General features: G+C 32.2%; 1 protein-coding gene across 1 annotated transcript in view; it reads left to right on the top strand.

Moving 5' to 3' along the window:
* Positions 1 to 14853, top strand: part of LOC112603363 (peroxidase) — a 31138-nt gene extending 16285 nt beyond the window's left edge. The window contains exons 2-13 of the mRNA XM_025351891.1: positions 10001 to 10112; positions 10249 to 10375; positions 10464 to 10636; positions 10791 to 10967; positions 12440 to 12633; positions 12957 to 13152; positions 13246 to 13591; positions 13673 to 13829; positions 13915 to 14085; positions 14159 to 14357; positions 14425 to 14530; positions 14600 to 14853. Of these exons, the coding sequence (XP_025207676.1) occupies positions 10001 to 10112; positions 10249 to 10375; positions 10464 to 10636; positions 10791 to 10967; positions 12440 to 12633; positions 12957 to 13152; positions 13246 to 13591; positions 13673 to 13829; positions 13915 to 14085; positions 14159 to 14357; positions 14425 to 14530; positions 14600 to 14726 (2085 nt within the window). The 3' untranslated portion in view covers positions 14727 to 14853. The remainder of the gene's footprint in view (positions 1 to 10000; positions 10113 to 10248; positions 10376 to 10463; positions 10637 to 10790; positions 10968 to 12439; positions 12634 to 12956; positions 13153 to 13245; positions 13592 to 13672; positions 13830 to 13914; positions 14086 to 14158; positions 14358 to 14424; positions 14531 to 14599) is intronic.
* Positions 14854 to 15299: the final 446 nt, after the last annotated feature.

Here is a 15299-nt window from a genome sequence, read left to right as displayed (position 1 = left end):
ATTAAATTGTTAATTTTACGACGCACGATAACAATTGGTATATTATTTTATAAGATCCTTAATGCCCGTAAAAACATACATACACACTCATATATATAATACATGCCATGTGGAGAGAACACAATAACATAATGTAATGCTCGGAACACACAACTTTTATTCACGCTTACACACGTCACATAATAATAATAATAATTATTATTATTATTATATACACATAAGTGACAGTTTATAATGTGTAAATCATGCGGAAAAAATGCCCTAGGACTACCGTACAAGAAAATAAACGAGTTCAGTTATGGGTCACAGAGACAAGGTGAGCTATGTATCAGCAACTTGGCCGGTATCTCCTACAATAATTATACAATATAATTGACGTAGATTAAATCGTTTTGTTTTGAAATTAAAATTACAACAGAACAGTAGTAGTTGTTACACATATTATACATATTATTATCTAATTCATTTTTTTTCGACCTCGATACAATTTATTTCTATAACCTTGAGACAAGGTAGGTTTGTCAATAATAATTAATAGCTTCGCATAAATTCTTTAAAATGTTTTGCAGGTCGAATATTAATTATCCCAATGGAATTCTATCCAATTTGTGATAGACAAGTACAACCACAAAGTAAATAATAATATAACACACTTTTATTCGCAGGTTGTCGATTTCCGGGAGTGGTTAGTTTTTCATTGAAATTATTAAACAATAATTTCATAATTTAATAAACTTTATTTTTACTGTATAAATAATATATAATATTGCTAAAACGACATTAAAACGCCTCTTACGTACACGCAATATCATAGTATTTCTATGTATATTCTTTACAATTGTTGTGTATTATTAATCATAAGTCATTACATATTATTTAAATAACTGTACAGTAAAATTCCACGATTTAATTTTTTGCTCGATAAATTGATAAGATTTAAAAATGTAACGAAAGAAAATAATATTTAATAATATTTATAAAATTTCAAACGAATAAAAAAAAATATTAATATCGCTATTATAGTTTTACAGCTTGTCGTCGTTTTTTTTATTTATGATATTATTGTTTACTTATTTACTTATTGGATTACAGAGTATTATCGTCTATCGCTTGGAAACATCAAATAGGTGTACCTTTTTGTGGTTACTCGATCGCAATGAATTGGTAGGAGAACAATAGTTGCGGTTCGCAAGGGGTTACGTCAGTTATGGGTTTAAACGTCAATTATAATAAAGTCACTTGCATTGATCGAAAGCCCGTTTTTTATAACTGTTTTTAGCGATTTTATCCGCGATAATTCCGGTTATACACATTTAATATAACCTTATTATTACAAGCTCGGGGCGAACAAATATTATTCAATGACTTGGGCTGGTCTGACGAAAGCCGATTCAATGCCATGAACTTTTGGGGGTTATTCAGTAATGCGATATGGTGCCAGTTTATAAAATATATTATAATTTACTAAGCACACATAAGAGTATTTCGTAAAAAAATATTAATAATTAAATATAAAAATTCACGTTACGGCGTAGTTAATTTTTTAATTATTACATCGATAGGCAAGTAAATATATGTATATCATAATAATACATTAATATACGTGTTCTATGTATATTATGAAGTCTATAATATATTATAATATATAAAAAAATTGTATAACTCCACAAGTTATTTGACGAAATGTTTGGCAACGCGGTTATATACCATCATAACATATAATAATTAATAATATTATATAAATACAAACGGAAAGAAAATAATGTACAGTAGACATTATTATGAAACAGTAACACATCAATTATATGAGTAATACTATAGCCTGCGGGTGATAATACTATTATGCATATTAAGTTATAAGTGTGTCTAAAAAATATGGGTTCCCGAGAAGTTTTGAATAAATACGAGTATTAATGCTACTTATATCTACAGTATATCTATAGTATTACCATCAGTGTGGGTCATCGTACCTACGAGTATACAGTATACGCGCGTAAAATTAATGTAAACATACCGATCCGAACGAGGTTGTTTTCTTGACAAGGATACTGTGTTCGATACAGCGCATCAAACTACTTTTTTCGCTAATAAGAAGGCGAAAGCGAATCTCCCACGGCGCGTGCGCTTTGTCGATGCTTTTCTTTCTCGAATCTTCATACCCCGCACGTCGTATACGCTGTTCATCATCATCACGATACTCGCACACTAGTAATCGGTAACGACTATAGTATAATCTAACAATGATAATAACAACAACATATTAAACAAAAATTATAATAATGTTACTATAATAAATAATTATTAACGAACACTTGTCTTGGTCTAAACGACCAGAGTTCCACCGGTTAATCGATTGACCGCCGCGCATCGTATTTTCATCGTGACGATGACGACGCGCGTATAACTGCAGACGCGGGGTAGTGTCAAGTTGAAGGCTAACTGCCGTTAAGATGCGTGTCGATTATTCTTCCATAACATAAAATATTACATGATAATTATACACTCATACATATATAGTGCTTACTAACATTTACTCACACATTACGTACCGTATTTATGTGCGTAACGATAAATTCCGTTAAATGATTGAAAACGACGACGATAACGTCTCGGCAAGTTACGCAATCTTGCAATCCCACGGTGGCGGAAAGTTTTCGCCATGGTATTATCATATTGAAACCTTAAATTTTATAAGGTGAATAGAAAATGAATTTCAACTGTCGACACCTGCTCCGAAGGTTTAAAATTGTACATTCGTCAGACCAATGTATTGGAATATGGTTCTAGTCTTCGAGACCCTAGTACAGTTTCTATTTCTTCTCAACTTGAAACAGTTCAAAGTACATTTTTGAGGTTTTCCAGCCGTGTTCTTAAAATGTATTCTTCGCCTTCCCATGTAAGCTAATCTACTTTAGAAGCTAATTTAACTTTTATTAAAAATGAGTCAAATATCAACATTTTACTTAAGTACGTCTATATCAAGATAATTCATTTTAGACCATATTCTCATATCACGTGTCTATTCCACTTATCGATGTTTAATAATTTTTTTCATGACAAAAATCAACCCCCTTTGTTACAATCTAATTTAGTCCATTCCTTTTTTTTTCTAAAAATTTGAATTTGTTTCAATCTAATTATTGATTATTATAATATATAATACGTGCCAAGTATTATTAACCTACTTAAGCTGTATTACTTGTTATTGTTTAAAAATCTGAATGGTATTTATTGTTATTTAATTTATGAATAATATAACAATAACGTCAGCAGCTAAAACGGAACGATCAAACGTCGTCGTTTTAGAACGGAGAAAACATCAAAATAAATCTCGTAACGTGTTAAAATAGTAATTTGATGACAGTTGAAGAGGAGATGGGAGAGAAAAAAAACATTTCGCTTTAGGGCTGCTTGTACCTGCACGTCGTTTTCGAATGTTGCGCCACTACCGAAAACCCGCTGCGATAAGCGATTTCACGACGCGCCCCTTCGAAAAATCGCACACGCAACACATGCGCATATGTGTACGTATGCATACAATATAATATACAATATACATGCAGTCTCAGATGTATTATGACGGCGTGTATCGACCGATTTTAATCTGACTGGAGCCCGAGTCACACGCCGAGTATGTGAACGTATTTTTTATTCGCGATTAAACGACAACAATGAATTATTGTTCGTCTTAACATCTCGTTAAGGTGCAATTTTTGTGATTACATCACATCAACTGGGTCGATTTTCGTAAAAAAAAAACAGCCTCGACTCATGCACCGCCACGGCATGCACGATTTCGGACCGAAAACGGCAAAAATCTGCAGGCGTACGTCTACGCCTCTCATGATATTGATTTTTGTCGAAACGACCACGATCTATTGCATCCAACACATAAAATTTCAGGCGTTTCGTAAGTGCCCCGCCGCAGAGTAAACACAAGCAAGGTTAAAGATCTATGCATGCTGCGTATATGACGCGGCATCGAACCCAATGACCAATACATAATATTATGTTGTATCATTATAATTATTTATTATCATGTTTAGGCGATGGATCAAAGTTCTAGGGTACGTTCGTATGAGTTCATTATGCTACATGTGTTAACTTACCTTGTGTATAAAGCTAACTACAATTTATAGCTACCTAGAAAAATATATGCTTGGACTTGTATTTAGCACATCAAATAATTAGAATATTTTAATTTAAAACATAATCAAAGCAATCACTCATTGTTAACATATCCGTACGTTGATTGACAATAATAGTCAATTACTATCAATCATGATCTATGCTATTGCGTCCAAGTCTGTGAGAAGCTTTGTCAGGTATATTTAAGTCGAAATCAGAATTTAAACTGATTCCGTGACTTTTTTTATTATTATCAAATCATTATGTACTAATGGAAATTAGTCGAATATATCATAAAAAATTGGTAATAGTGAGGAGATTTAAACCCAAATTTAAATATCATGTACGAACTGATAGGGTGTGATCTATGATTATTATTTCGTCAAATCACGGCCAAATCTATGGTTGTATTTTCAATCTAAATATTTTTCTTAGCCCCGTATATATAATTATAAATTATAATAATACATAACATCCGATTGTATTACTGCTAAACCATTTCACCTTTAAGCAAATGAAATCTTCACTTTTCGCAAGCCTTTTTCGAAAATTAAAATCCGGTCCTGTCATCATCTACGCTTTCTTTTGTCACCACATCTATTAGGAGATAGCAAGCACTGTAAGTATATGCTTATACAGTCGATATAGTTGAGACTATGAAATCGTAAACGTAACAAAAGTAATTATTTATATATAACTATTACATCGGCTGTCCCGCGAACTAAAGTGGTCTTTTACCTACATGACGTGCATACGACTGCGCACACTTACACATAGCAACGGCTGACAAGGAAGTCATGAAATTATAATTGGTAGTGTCCACGCGCATAGCCGCTGTATCCATATTGTATACCAATTATATTTTACATAGCCACAACACTGAATGTTGGCACATTTCGAATTTAAAACTGGTTTAACAAAAAGTTTCCTAGTTGAACACGCCGCATGGCTATAATCCCATCAACCCCGAGAATTTGAACCGTATAATGATATAATAATTTTTGTATTTAATCACGATTGGCCGCCAATATTTCAGTTAAGTCATCGCGATCCCTCAGATCCATAATAAGGTTGTAGTCAGTTTCAAAGTCATGGATTAACTGACGTTCAAATACACGCAAGACGAATATGCATTTATAGAAAATACAAGTACTTTAGAGCTAACTAAGCACATACTTCTAAAATCGACGTCATGAGCCTTAGTGGACGAGGAGGATGAGATATCTACTTTTGTTATTTTCTATGTCTAACACACGCATAACATAACAAATATACGTACCAGCTCATTCTTATTACAGTTCAATTATAGTTAAAATTAAAGAAAATTAGCATATTATTGAATTTATAAGGAAGAAGATGTATGCTCGAACTGAGAGTTTTTCTATGAAGTCATTTTTGTTAATATAATACATTGTCCTAACCGCCTCTAAATATATTATTGACAATAGATTAATGGAAAAGGATTATGATTAAGGTGCCAACTAGAATATAAAATATAATTTTAAAATCTCATAGAATTACGAAAAATCAACATCGTGCCTCAAAACATTTTATTATTTTCACTATCGTTCGCAGCGGGTAATGACCTGCATCGGGTCCCTTCGTACAGAAGAGCGGTAAATATTATAATTTTTATTGAAATGAGTAGATTGTGTATACTTATTACTTACTAGGCTTTTTTAGCTACAGAATTGTATGAATATTATAAACTATAATTATATTGTAATGTTTGCCACTTTACCTGATCGATTACGAAACAATTTAGTCGTCGCTGCCCGCAACCTTGACACTGCGTCACTTCTAACCCATAACCTCCGGCTGAGATTTTTACTGAAAACACTCCGTCGTGTACTTATCGCGTACGATAATCGCGGATAATGAATTATTAGTCATAGTCTAAATTGCGCGCTTTTTGTTATATACCTACATATTATATGTGTATTGCCTATATATGTAGGTACTCTTATAATTATCATTGTACAGCATTAACATGTACGCATATCTATGAATGTAATATTATTATACATAATATAATAGTGACCAATTAGCATAAACATATAAGATCTAAGCGGCGTTTTGTAACAAACGGAGGCGAAACTTGTTACATATATATAGATATTATGTATATGTAGCTGTTGTGTATAGTGTGATATAAGTCATAACTAGGTTACCATCGTTTTTGAGGTGAACGTGTTAATAATACCTATGAAATTATTATTGTCGTACCACATCAAGACAAATACCGACACTAGGTACTTATATGTGTGTGATGCCTTTGGGCGATCAATACTTTCGGCTGTCTCGAATAATAAATAATTCTCGGCTGCACCGCGAGAACTCATAAAACGAATAATTGATTATGATAAATATTACGATATATCAAGTCACGCTTTTGCGAAACGGCAATGGAGACAACGATAGTTTAACATTTTTTTATTACGATTATATTACTACATGTTGATGGAACCCTTATTCGCTTTTATAAAACATATCATAGTACGAATGCTGCAATGAACGCATATATTTCCTGCTGTTTGATTCGCATAATAAATACCTTCCCACCCGTATGTATAAACACTGAAATTTTATTCATAAACTAGTTGTTGTATGATAAAATACATAGGAGACATGTTATATGTATAAACAATATTGTATTTTATTTTAAATTTCTCGTGGCCTAGATTCCTGTAACAAGGGGACACACAGTCAAGGACGGAATACGCGCGACTTACCGTTTTTGTTTTTTTTCGGTTCCGTTCACAATTCGTTTATTGAGAAGGTCTGCTCTAACGAATACGGTTAATGTTTATTTAAAATCGTTCTTAGCGTTATACGTACGATAATGTACAACTCGGTCGTCAGTAAGACATAGGTACCAACATAGAAACAACATAGCTGTAGCCTATTAGTATGGTGGTGTAGATGTTTTACACCATTTATACCTTTAACGAACTTACTGTTATTGTGATACAGACACATGGTAAATCGCGAACAATGTTTAATAATATTATAATTTTCATCATGCAGTCGAGTATCCATGCAATTAACAAAATGTATCTACAATTTTATGTTATATTATTATAGACAGTGACGAAACTTGTTTCTTATTTTAAACGTTCAAAACTCGGTTATTATGCTGCACCGCTACTCAATATTTTAGTGAGATATTAATAGTATTATGATGAGTCCAGTACAACTCGACATACGATACATACGATTTAATACAATATTTGGTACCTAAATAAATTACGGAAGTCAATGATATTATAGTAGAACTGTTAAACACTGACTCGAAAATAACTAATTTCACTTTCTAAAATGATTAATAATTACAACACCAGTTTTCAATTAACGATTTCAGTATCGACGTGTAACTTGCAATCAAAACAATGTGTCGCGCTAAAAAGTAAGATCGTTTGTGATTACGTACCTACACAAAAATTAATAATAATTTTTTATCGTTTGAAGATACACCGTACGTACATTGCTACAATTGAAAGAAAAAAATCAATTTTCTTCGTTCGAACAACTTAAACGTACATAGATTATTATAAAAATATATATTTAACATTTGCTTCAAATAATAATTTTATTAAATATTATTCGTTACAGTTCATAAATGTCGTTTGAGACTAGATCGATATTTACCGCGCGATGAAAGATTTGTTATACTAATATTAATACGTCAATAAGTATCTACTAGGAATCGCAAAAAAAAAATTAAACAACTAAATAGTATAGTACCTACCTGTGATATACCTATACCGGTTATATGGATACTATATAATATAAAATACAGTTTATTCCTTTCAGATACTTATGTACTAAGAAGATTTTATTTTCGATCCTATAAGATTGTGTAATAATTTTACATTTAACCGTAATATTATTACATAACGCGTTTACATGAAAAAATAATTTTTAAATGCATTAAGCATAATATACTTACCATTTAATTTATTCGATACATATTATGATAAAACAGTTGCACGATTAACGACTACCTATATACGTCATATAATATACATAACACATGCGCCATGTCTCCCGTTCGTCGAACCCTTAAAATACGTATATACTATATATATATTGCATACACACACAAAATAACATAATATAAATAAGAGCCCAGATGAAAATATAAATGTTCACAATAAAAACTTATTAAATATGAAACTATCGCATACAATGTATGTAATTTTAAAATGATATATTTTATGATATTCTATTATTAATAGGTACATTTACATAATATAGTAGGTATAGTGCATATAGGGATAGTATATTAAATTTTTCTTTATAAAAAAATTGAAAACCAATAAGTACTTATTTAACGTAATAAGTTAGAACTAAATCAACAACAACAATAAGACATCAAACTCAACTTAGGTACCTAATTTAATCAAATACAGTTAAAAGTTCAAAAATAAATAAAAAATTATAAACTAAGTTAGACATAAGACATGTACAAATTTTATAATATTGGATAAATGGCAACTTAAGTATTATTTAAAATTCCATACATATCCAAGGATATATTAGCTTGTATAGTATGTACTATGTTCATTGTAGAACATATATTATGGGATACCTCGAGTATAATATTATAAACTCTTAGTGTAATACTACGTGAATTATTTAATATCTCGGATCCTTATTAAATTTTATCAATAAAAAACTTTGCTTTTTACTGATATATCTATACAAAATAATAATTTGAATAAAAAATTTGATATTTGTTTTACACAATCATTATAAATGCGAGTATGGGACCATGAGTTAAAGCAACTGTCCCCCGTCCTCTCAGAATTTAAGGTTGGTTAAATCGAGACGTCATCGTACTGAAATGGAAAAGTACAATGCGACGTCATTACACTACAAAACTACAATGCAAATATAAATAATATTATTATAATTATCATTATTGATCATTTGAAACGATACGAAATCAACGACGTGTATACGTAATGTTTATTATACATAATATACATGATATTACAGTCTTATATATTAAGACTTGTGATTCTTTGTATATTACATCTATTTATAACACGTTCTGACGTATAGGTACACAAAATATGATCAGTGAGAAAACGGTTAACGTACGGCCCCGGCTATAGTAACGACAATAATAATAATTATTATCATTATTATTATAGAACACCGCGTTAAAAAAAAAATAAAAAAAATATTTAAAAAACACACACACACACCCAAATCACAGGTTAATCGCCCTTGACACGATTATTAATAGTCGCACGATATTATTATATATTTATTTTTGTGTACATTTACAGATCATTGGGCGTGATTCTTATTGTTGTTGTTCTCTGGTATACGAAATATTTTTCTCAAGTAGTTACACTACCCCCAGTACAGATCAAAGTCGTGAGATTCCACATTAGAATAAACCTATTATTATAATATAATACGGTCGTTTTGCTTGTTTTGCAAACGACGGCGCGAACGACGAAATGGGCGAAAGTAATATATTGTATCTCAAACTGGCGATTAATATCGTTCAACAGATTTTTACAAAATTGACGATCTTTATCTTCGTTTAGTACCAACCTATATTATAGTATACCTATAATAGATATAATCCGTATATTATAAAACTTATATTACAAACGACCGCGTAATAACGTAGGTTATATCGTATGATTGTGCGAGTACGCAATACCCTAGGAATTTAGAAAACCTATTAGAAAAAAATGGAATTTAAAAATGTATCTTTAAAAATAATAAGTAAAAAAATCAAATATTGTATCTCAATGTTACCCGTGCTATTTTAATATTTCATTTAAAAAAAAGTATATAATTAATTCGGTTCATAAAATAGTATATACTATAATATCGATTCTACTTACAGATGTCGCTGAACAAAATGGTCGTCTTGTTGACGGCGAGCCTGTTCTGTTCGGCTGCAGCCATATTCCACCAGCCATCGTACTACCCAGCCGCGGAACCGTACAATTTCACCGGTAAGTTGAAATACTGTATATGTTATACACAATACACATAGGTGGTTGCAGATCTGATAAATTATCTGTAAAACTGTAATAATATATGATTAAGATACATAGATATAATAATAATTTCTGTATTATGTGATTCGAGGTTATTTGCCACAAGAATCGTACGGACAACCCCTAATTGCATCTCCATATCGAGCGCCGCAATCAGGTTTCGGCTTCGCACCGTTACCCGCCGCTTCCGGTCTTGGACCTCGTCCCGGACCCAATAAGTAAGTGTTATAATAATATAGTCTTAAAATCAAGCGTTTTTTACGGATCGTTATAAAACTTTTCACGTACGTGCGCTTACTTTTATAGTTTCGGTGAGATACCTACAGCTCCACAAGGTGCCGGATGCCAGCCACCGGTTGGCCCTTGCCCCAACAACAAATACAGGACCATTGATGGATCTTGCAACAATCTCAGGTACACCAACTGGGGTATTCCTAACTCCAAGTATGCCAGACTCTTGCCACCTAAGTACTCTGACGGTAAGTTCGAGCATTTTTATATATACTAATGTTGAATGTACTCACATGTTTATCAATAGACGCTTTAATCGTATTTTTTAAAATCGTTTATATGATAGTTAAAACATTTTTGTACGTTTTTAATAAATAATAATGAAATATATTAATCGTGAAGGTATTCACGCGCCACCCACGTCTGTCAGCGGTGAACCACTGCCCGGTGCCCGTCTCATCAGTATTGTTATGTTCCCGGATGTCCCAATTCCTGATCCAGTATGGACTCTCATCACCATGACCTGGGGCCAAATTGTAACTCATGACATGTCCATGTCCATGGGTACAACACAAGCAAGTAAGTGTACTAAACTACAGCTGTGTAATTCATATTACCATTTAAGGTATTGTATTCTATATAATATATTATTACGATTGAATTTCATACGTATTTGAAATGTAGGTACAACGCTTTTCAGTTTTTTTCTATACGCAAACGAGCTTAACGATGAGTAGGTAGGTATTATATTATTTCATTGCATATATATTTTTTCAATTATAATTTTGAGCTTCTAGCGGAGAAAGTGATTCTTTGACACGTACAACATACCTACATATACACTATACGCCATATTACGAAAATGTATACACATTTTAGATAGATGAGCGTGCGATAAATGTTTTAAATTCATATTTTGCCTAAGACCGGCCTCGGGGCCAGTTAGTACGTATATTGTAAACTAAACCGGTAAATTTTTGTTTCCTATTCGAAAGCCAAGTTAAAATGTAAGACATTAAACATTTATGAATTTCGGATAAAATCAACTTCCTTTAAACTACCTTTAAAGATACAATATTTACCCATACATACCATGTCATGTCCTAATACCTAATAGATACGCAAAAATCTTGAAATTGACATGGCAAATCGATTTAATGGCGTAATAGACATTACGTATAGATGATCGACAATTAATATCAAGTACCTACCTTTTTTTTTCTTGAACACGAATTTTTTAACAGACAAGTGATATTCTGCTTAACTTGTTTTTTACAATAATTTCCGTCTTCTCCTCGTCACGCAGCAATTACATAGCGTGTGGATTTATTAACAACATAAGTACAAATATGACACGTGAGTGATACCTAATTTATATAGTAATACCGATTTCGTGACGGCAAAGTTTTCATAGAATTATGATGACTCTAAGTTGCGGTCACGTTAGGCTGTAGGAATTGATAAAAACCTATAATATACATTGTGTACGGTCATAGCGGGTCGTGTATATCCAATAGGTAATTATGTGTTAAGATAAACGTGCTGCATATACTTATAACTTATAAGGTATTTATTATTTTATTAACTACTAAATATTAGCTATAGCCGGACGATAGTTGGAGCATGCCAGAACAGAAGTAATATTCAAGTCCATGTTAGACATTCACTCGGGTCATTAACGGCCGGGAATTAAATATTAAATTCCAATTAATCCCGCGTTCGTCGACAACTGTAACAATAACTTATAGCATGCCCAGACGGCATTTAGAAAACGATAATATACTTAAACAATTTTATAAATACTGTGATTATTCAAAATATTATCTGGAGGTGACTGGGAAACTATAAAACATTTTTTTTTTTATTATTAGCCATACAAATAGTATAAAATGTCTAGTTAATTGTCGGTAGTCAACCATACTCTCGATTAGGACAATAAAATTGGCGGATTCGATCGTAATATTATATGTCTTATAATACCTGTTAACTGCAGTTGTCTTGAACTTGTAATCGAAACACTTTTACACGTACACAATTTCTTTTGTTCACAGAACGTCATTCAATTAGATGTTGCGACGACAACGGCCGTTTGTTAAGCAACAACCCAGATGTGCACTGTTTCCCGATTACGATCCCCGAAGATGACCCAGTATTCTCCAAGTTCCACAGAGAATGTATGAACTTTGTCCGTTCTACCACCGACCAGGAAACTGGATGCAACGCCGGAAACAAACCCGCTGAACAAGTAAATTATATATTATTTAATCTCGTCCAAATTGTTTTTTTTTTAATCACTATACGTATATGATCAGTTTACCTGTATAATATATGGGTGAAAAATAAAGTCGAGTAAAATGAATTATATTTTTGGAAAACTTAAAAAAAACCAGTTCACAACTTATTAAATTGACATATTTCATTAAGAAGTTTGACTTAAAATGGGTAACGCTTTAGGCTATATCATACCAAAAACAGTTCGTACATAAAATATTACCAAAATAGTTACGCCGTATTTTGGAATGCAAAATAATACGTATTTATAATATTGCTTTTGCGTGTAACTTACAGTTAGTAGTCGTTTCGCATTGGATGGACGCTTCTTTCGTATATGGTTCAAGTCAACGATTAGCGGATACGCTTCGTGAAGGAATTGGTGGTAGATTGAGAGTGGAATTCAGAGACGGAAGACCATGGCCTCCAGCAGCGGCAAATAAGAGTGCTGTATGTGATCAGCAAACAGATGAAGAACCGTGCTACCAATTCGGTCAGTATTTTTAATGTTCAAATGGCATTGCTACATTGGGTAGTAAATTAAAACTATTTTTATGACACAAACCCGTATTTCTTGTCGTTTCAGGTGACCGAAGAGCCAATCAGAACCCACAGTTGACTGTTTTACAGATTTTGTTCCTCAGAGAGCACAACCGTATCGCCACGGTGCTGTCACACATCAACCCCCACTGGGATGACGAAACACTGTACCAAGAATCTAGACGAGTGTTGATCGCTGAATTCCAACACATCAACTACCACGAATGGCTACCCATCATCTTGGGTACAGAAAACATGTTGAAATACGGTCTGCTGTATAAGACCAAAGGATACACAAACGATTACAAAGAAAACGTCGACCCTAGTGTCATAAACGCTCATGCCCACGCCGCATTCAGATACTTCCATTCTTCCATCCAAGGACAATTCCAGTAAGTTTATCTTACCATACGAACGTCAACCACGATAATTAAATTAGTTAAACGGAAATAATTTTTTTTTCTTTTTTACAGTTTAATTGGAGAAGACCGTAATCTTTTGAGCGCAGTTAGGTTATCAGACTACTTTAATAGACCGACGATCATTGAAAAGGGATATAACTTCGATCATTTGTCGAGAGGTTTAACAACACAGAGTCAAGAAGAAGTCGACCCATTCTTCACCAGCGAAGTAATTATTAAATATTTAAATACTTTGAGACAGGTCTTATTATTTATACTTATTTAGTGGTAACTCATAAACATTGTGATTATAGATAACAGACTTCTTGTTCAGAGCAGGCCGTCCATTCGGTCGTGACTTGAGAGCTATTGACGTACAAAGAGGCCGAGACCATGGTCTTGCATCTTACAATGATTACAGAGAATTTTGTGGTCTACCAAGAGCACACAAATTTGAAGACTTTTCCGACTACATTGATGTTGAAGTTAGTACCTATATACTTATAAAGCTTGCATATTTTTAACGATTTAACTAAATTTGTTTATTTCTTATTTTAGCGTATTGAAAAACTCGCTCTTCTCTACAACCACCCAGACGATGTCGACCTTTCTGTCGGTGGTTCTTTGGAAGCTCATGTACCAAACACATTGGCTGGACCAACATTCTTATGTCTTTTGACTGAACAATTTTATAGAACTAAGGTTTCTGACAGATACTTCTACGAACTGGGTGGACAAGCTGGATCCTTCACACCAGGTAATAAAACACACAATAAAAGTTCTTGAACATTCCTAAATGAAAATATTATTTTTTTGAAATTTAGAACAACTTAACGAAATTCGTAAGTCTAGTGTTTCAAGAATATTTTGTGATAACAGCGATGATTTACACACAATCCAACCTCAAGGTTTCTTGAAGATTTCTGAAAAGTGAGTAGTCAATAATAATAATAATAATTTAATGTTATCATTACTTACTACTTTAATTTATCTGTATAGAAATCCTTTGGTGAGTTGCAATGATTACGATAGAATTCCATCGATTGACCTCAACTTCTGGAAAGAAGAAGCTTACAGTCACGCAGCTCCGCAATACGGTTACCAAGAAGATTATAAGAAAAAATAAATTACACCAAACAACCAGTATTTGTAAATAATATTCATTTTCTTCTATAAGGTTTCTTTAAATGTCTTTCTTCTATTTTTATCTTAAGATTCTTAACGTTCTTTATAATTTCTTTGGAGATTCATCATTTTGTTTTTAACGCTCAAACCATATTTTTACGTATATTAATTATTATTTAATTGTTTTATTTTACTTAATACGAGTATTATGTATATAAGTATTTTTATACTTATGTCATTAGTTTGTATTACATATTGTTTATTTATACGGACAAATCAGCAATCATTAACATTGCTGTCACAACCTTTATGATATATATATATATATATATAAATACCATAATGTGATTAAATAAAACAAAATATTTTTATGTATATTATAAGATATATAAAAACTCTGAAATAACAATGTATAATAAAAACATGTTTTTTTATTCATCAAAATCAATTTTAAACCTGTTTAAGTGCCAGTATATGTCCATACTGCGTATTCTTGTAAAGAGCATTTTTCAAAATTAGTTGTTTGAATGTAGATATCTACATTTATTATGTTATTATATAATTAAAACTAAGA

The sequence above is a fragment of the Melanaphis sacchari genome, unplaced genomic scaffold, assembly GCF_002803265.2.
Source record: "Melanaphis sacchari strain LSU unplaced genomic scaffold, SCAv2.0 Contig106_pilon_pilon, whole genome shotgun sequence".
Taxonomy (NCBI): domain Eukaryota; kingdom Metazoa; phylum Arthropoda; class Insecta; order Hemiptera; family Aphididae; genus Melanaphis; species Melanaphis sacchari.
The sequence above is the reverse complement of the archived record's forward strand: the minus strand, read 5'-3'. Positions and strand labels throughout refer to the sequence as shown.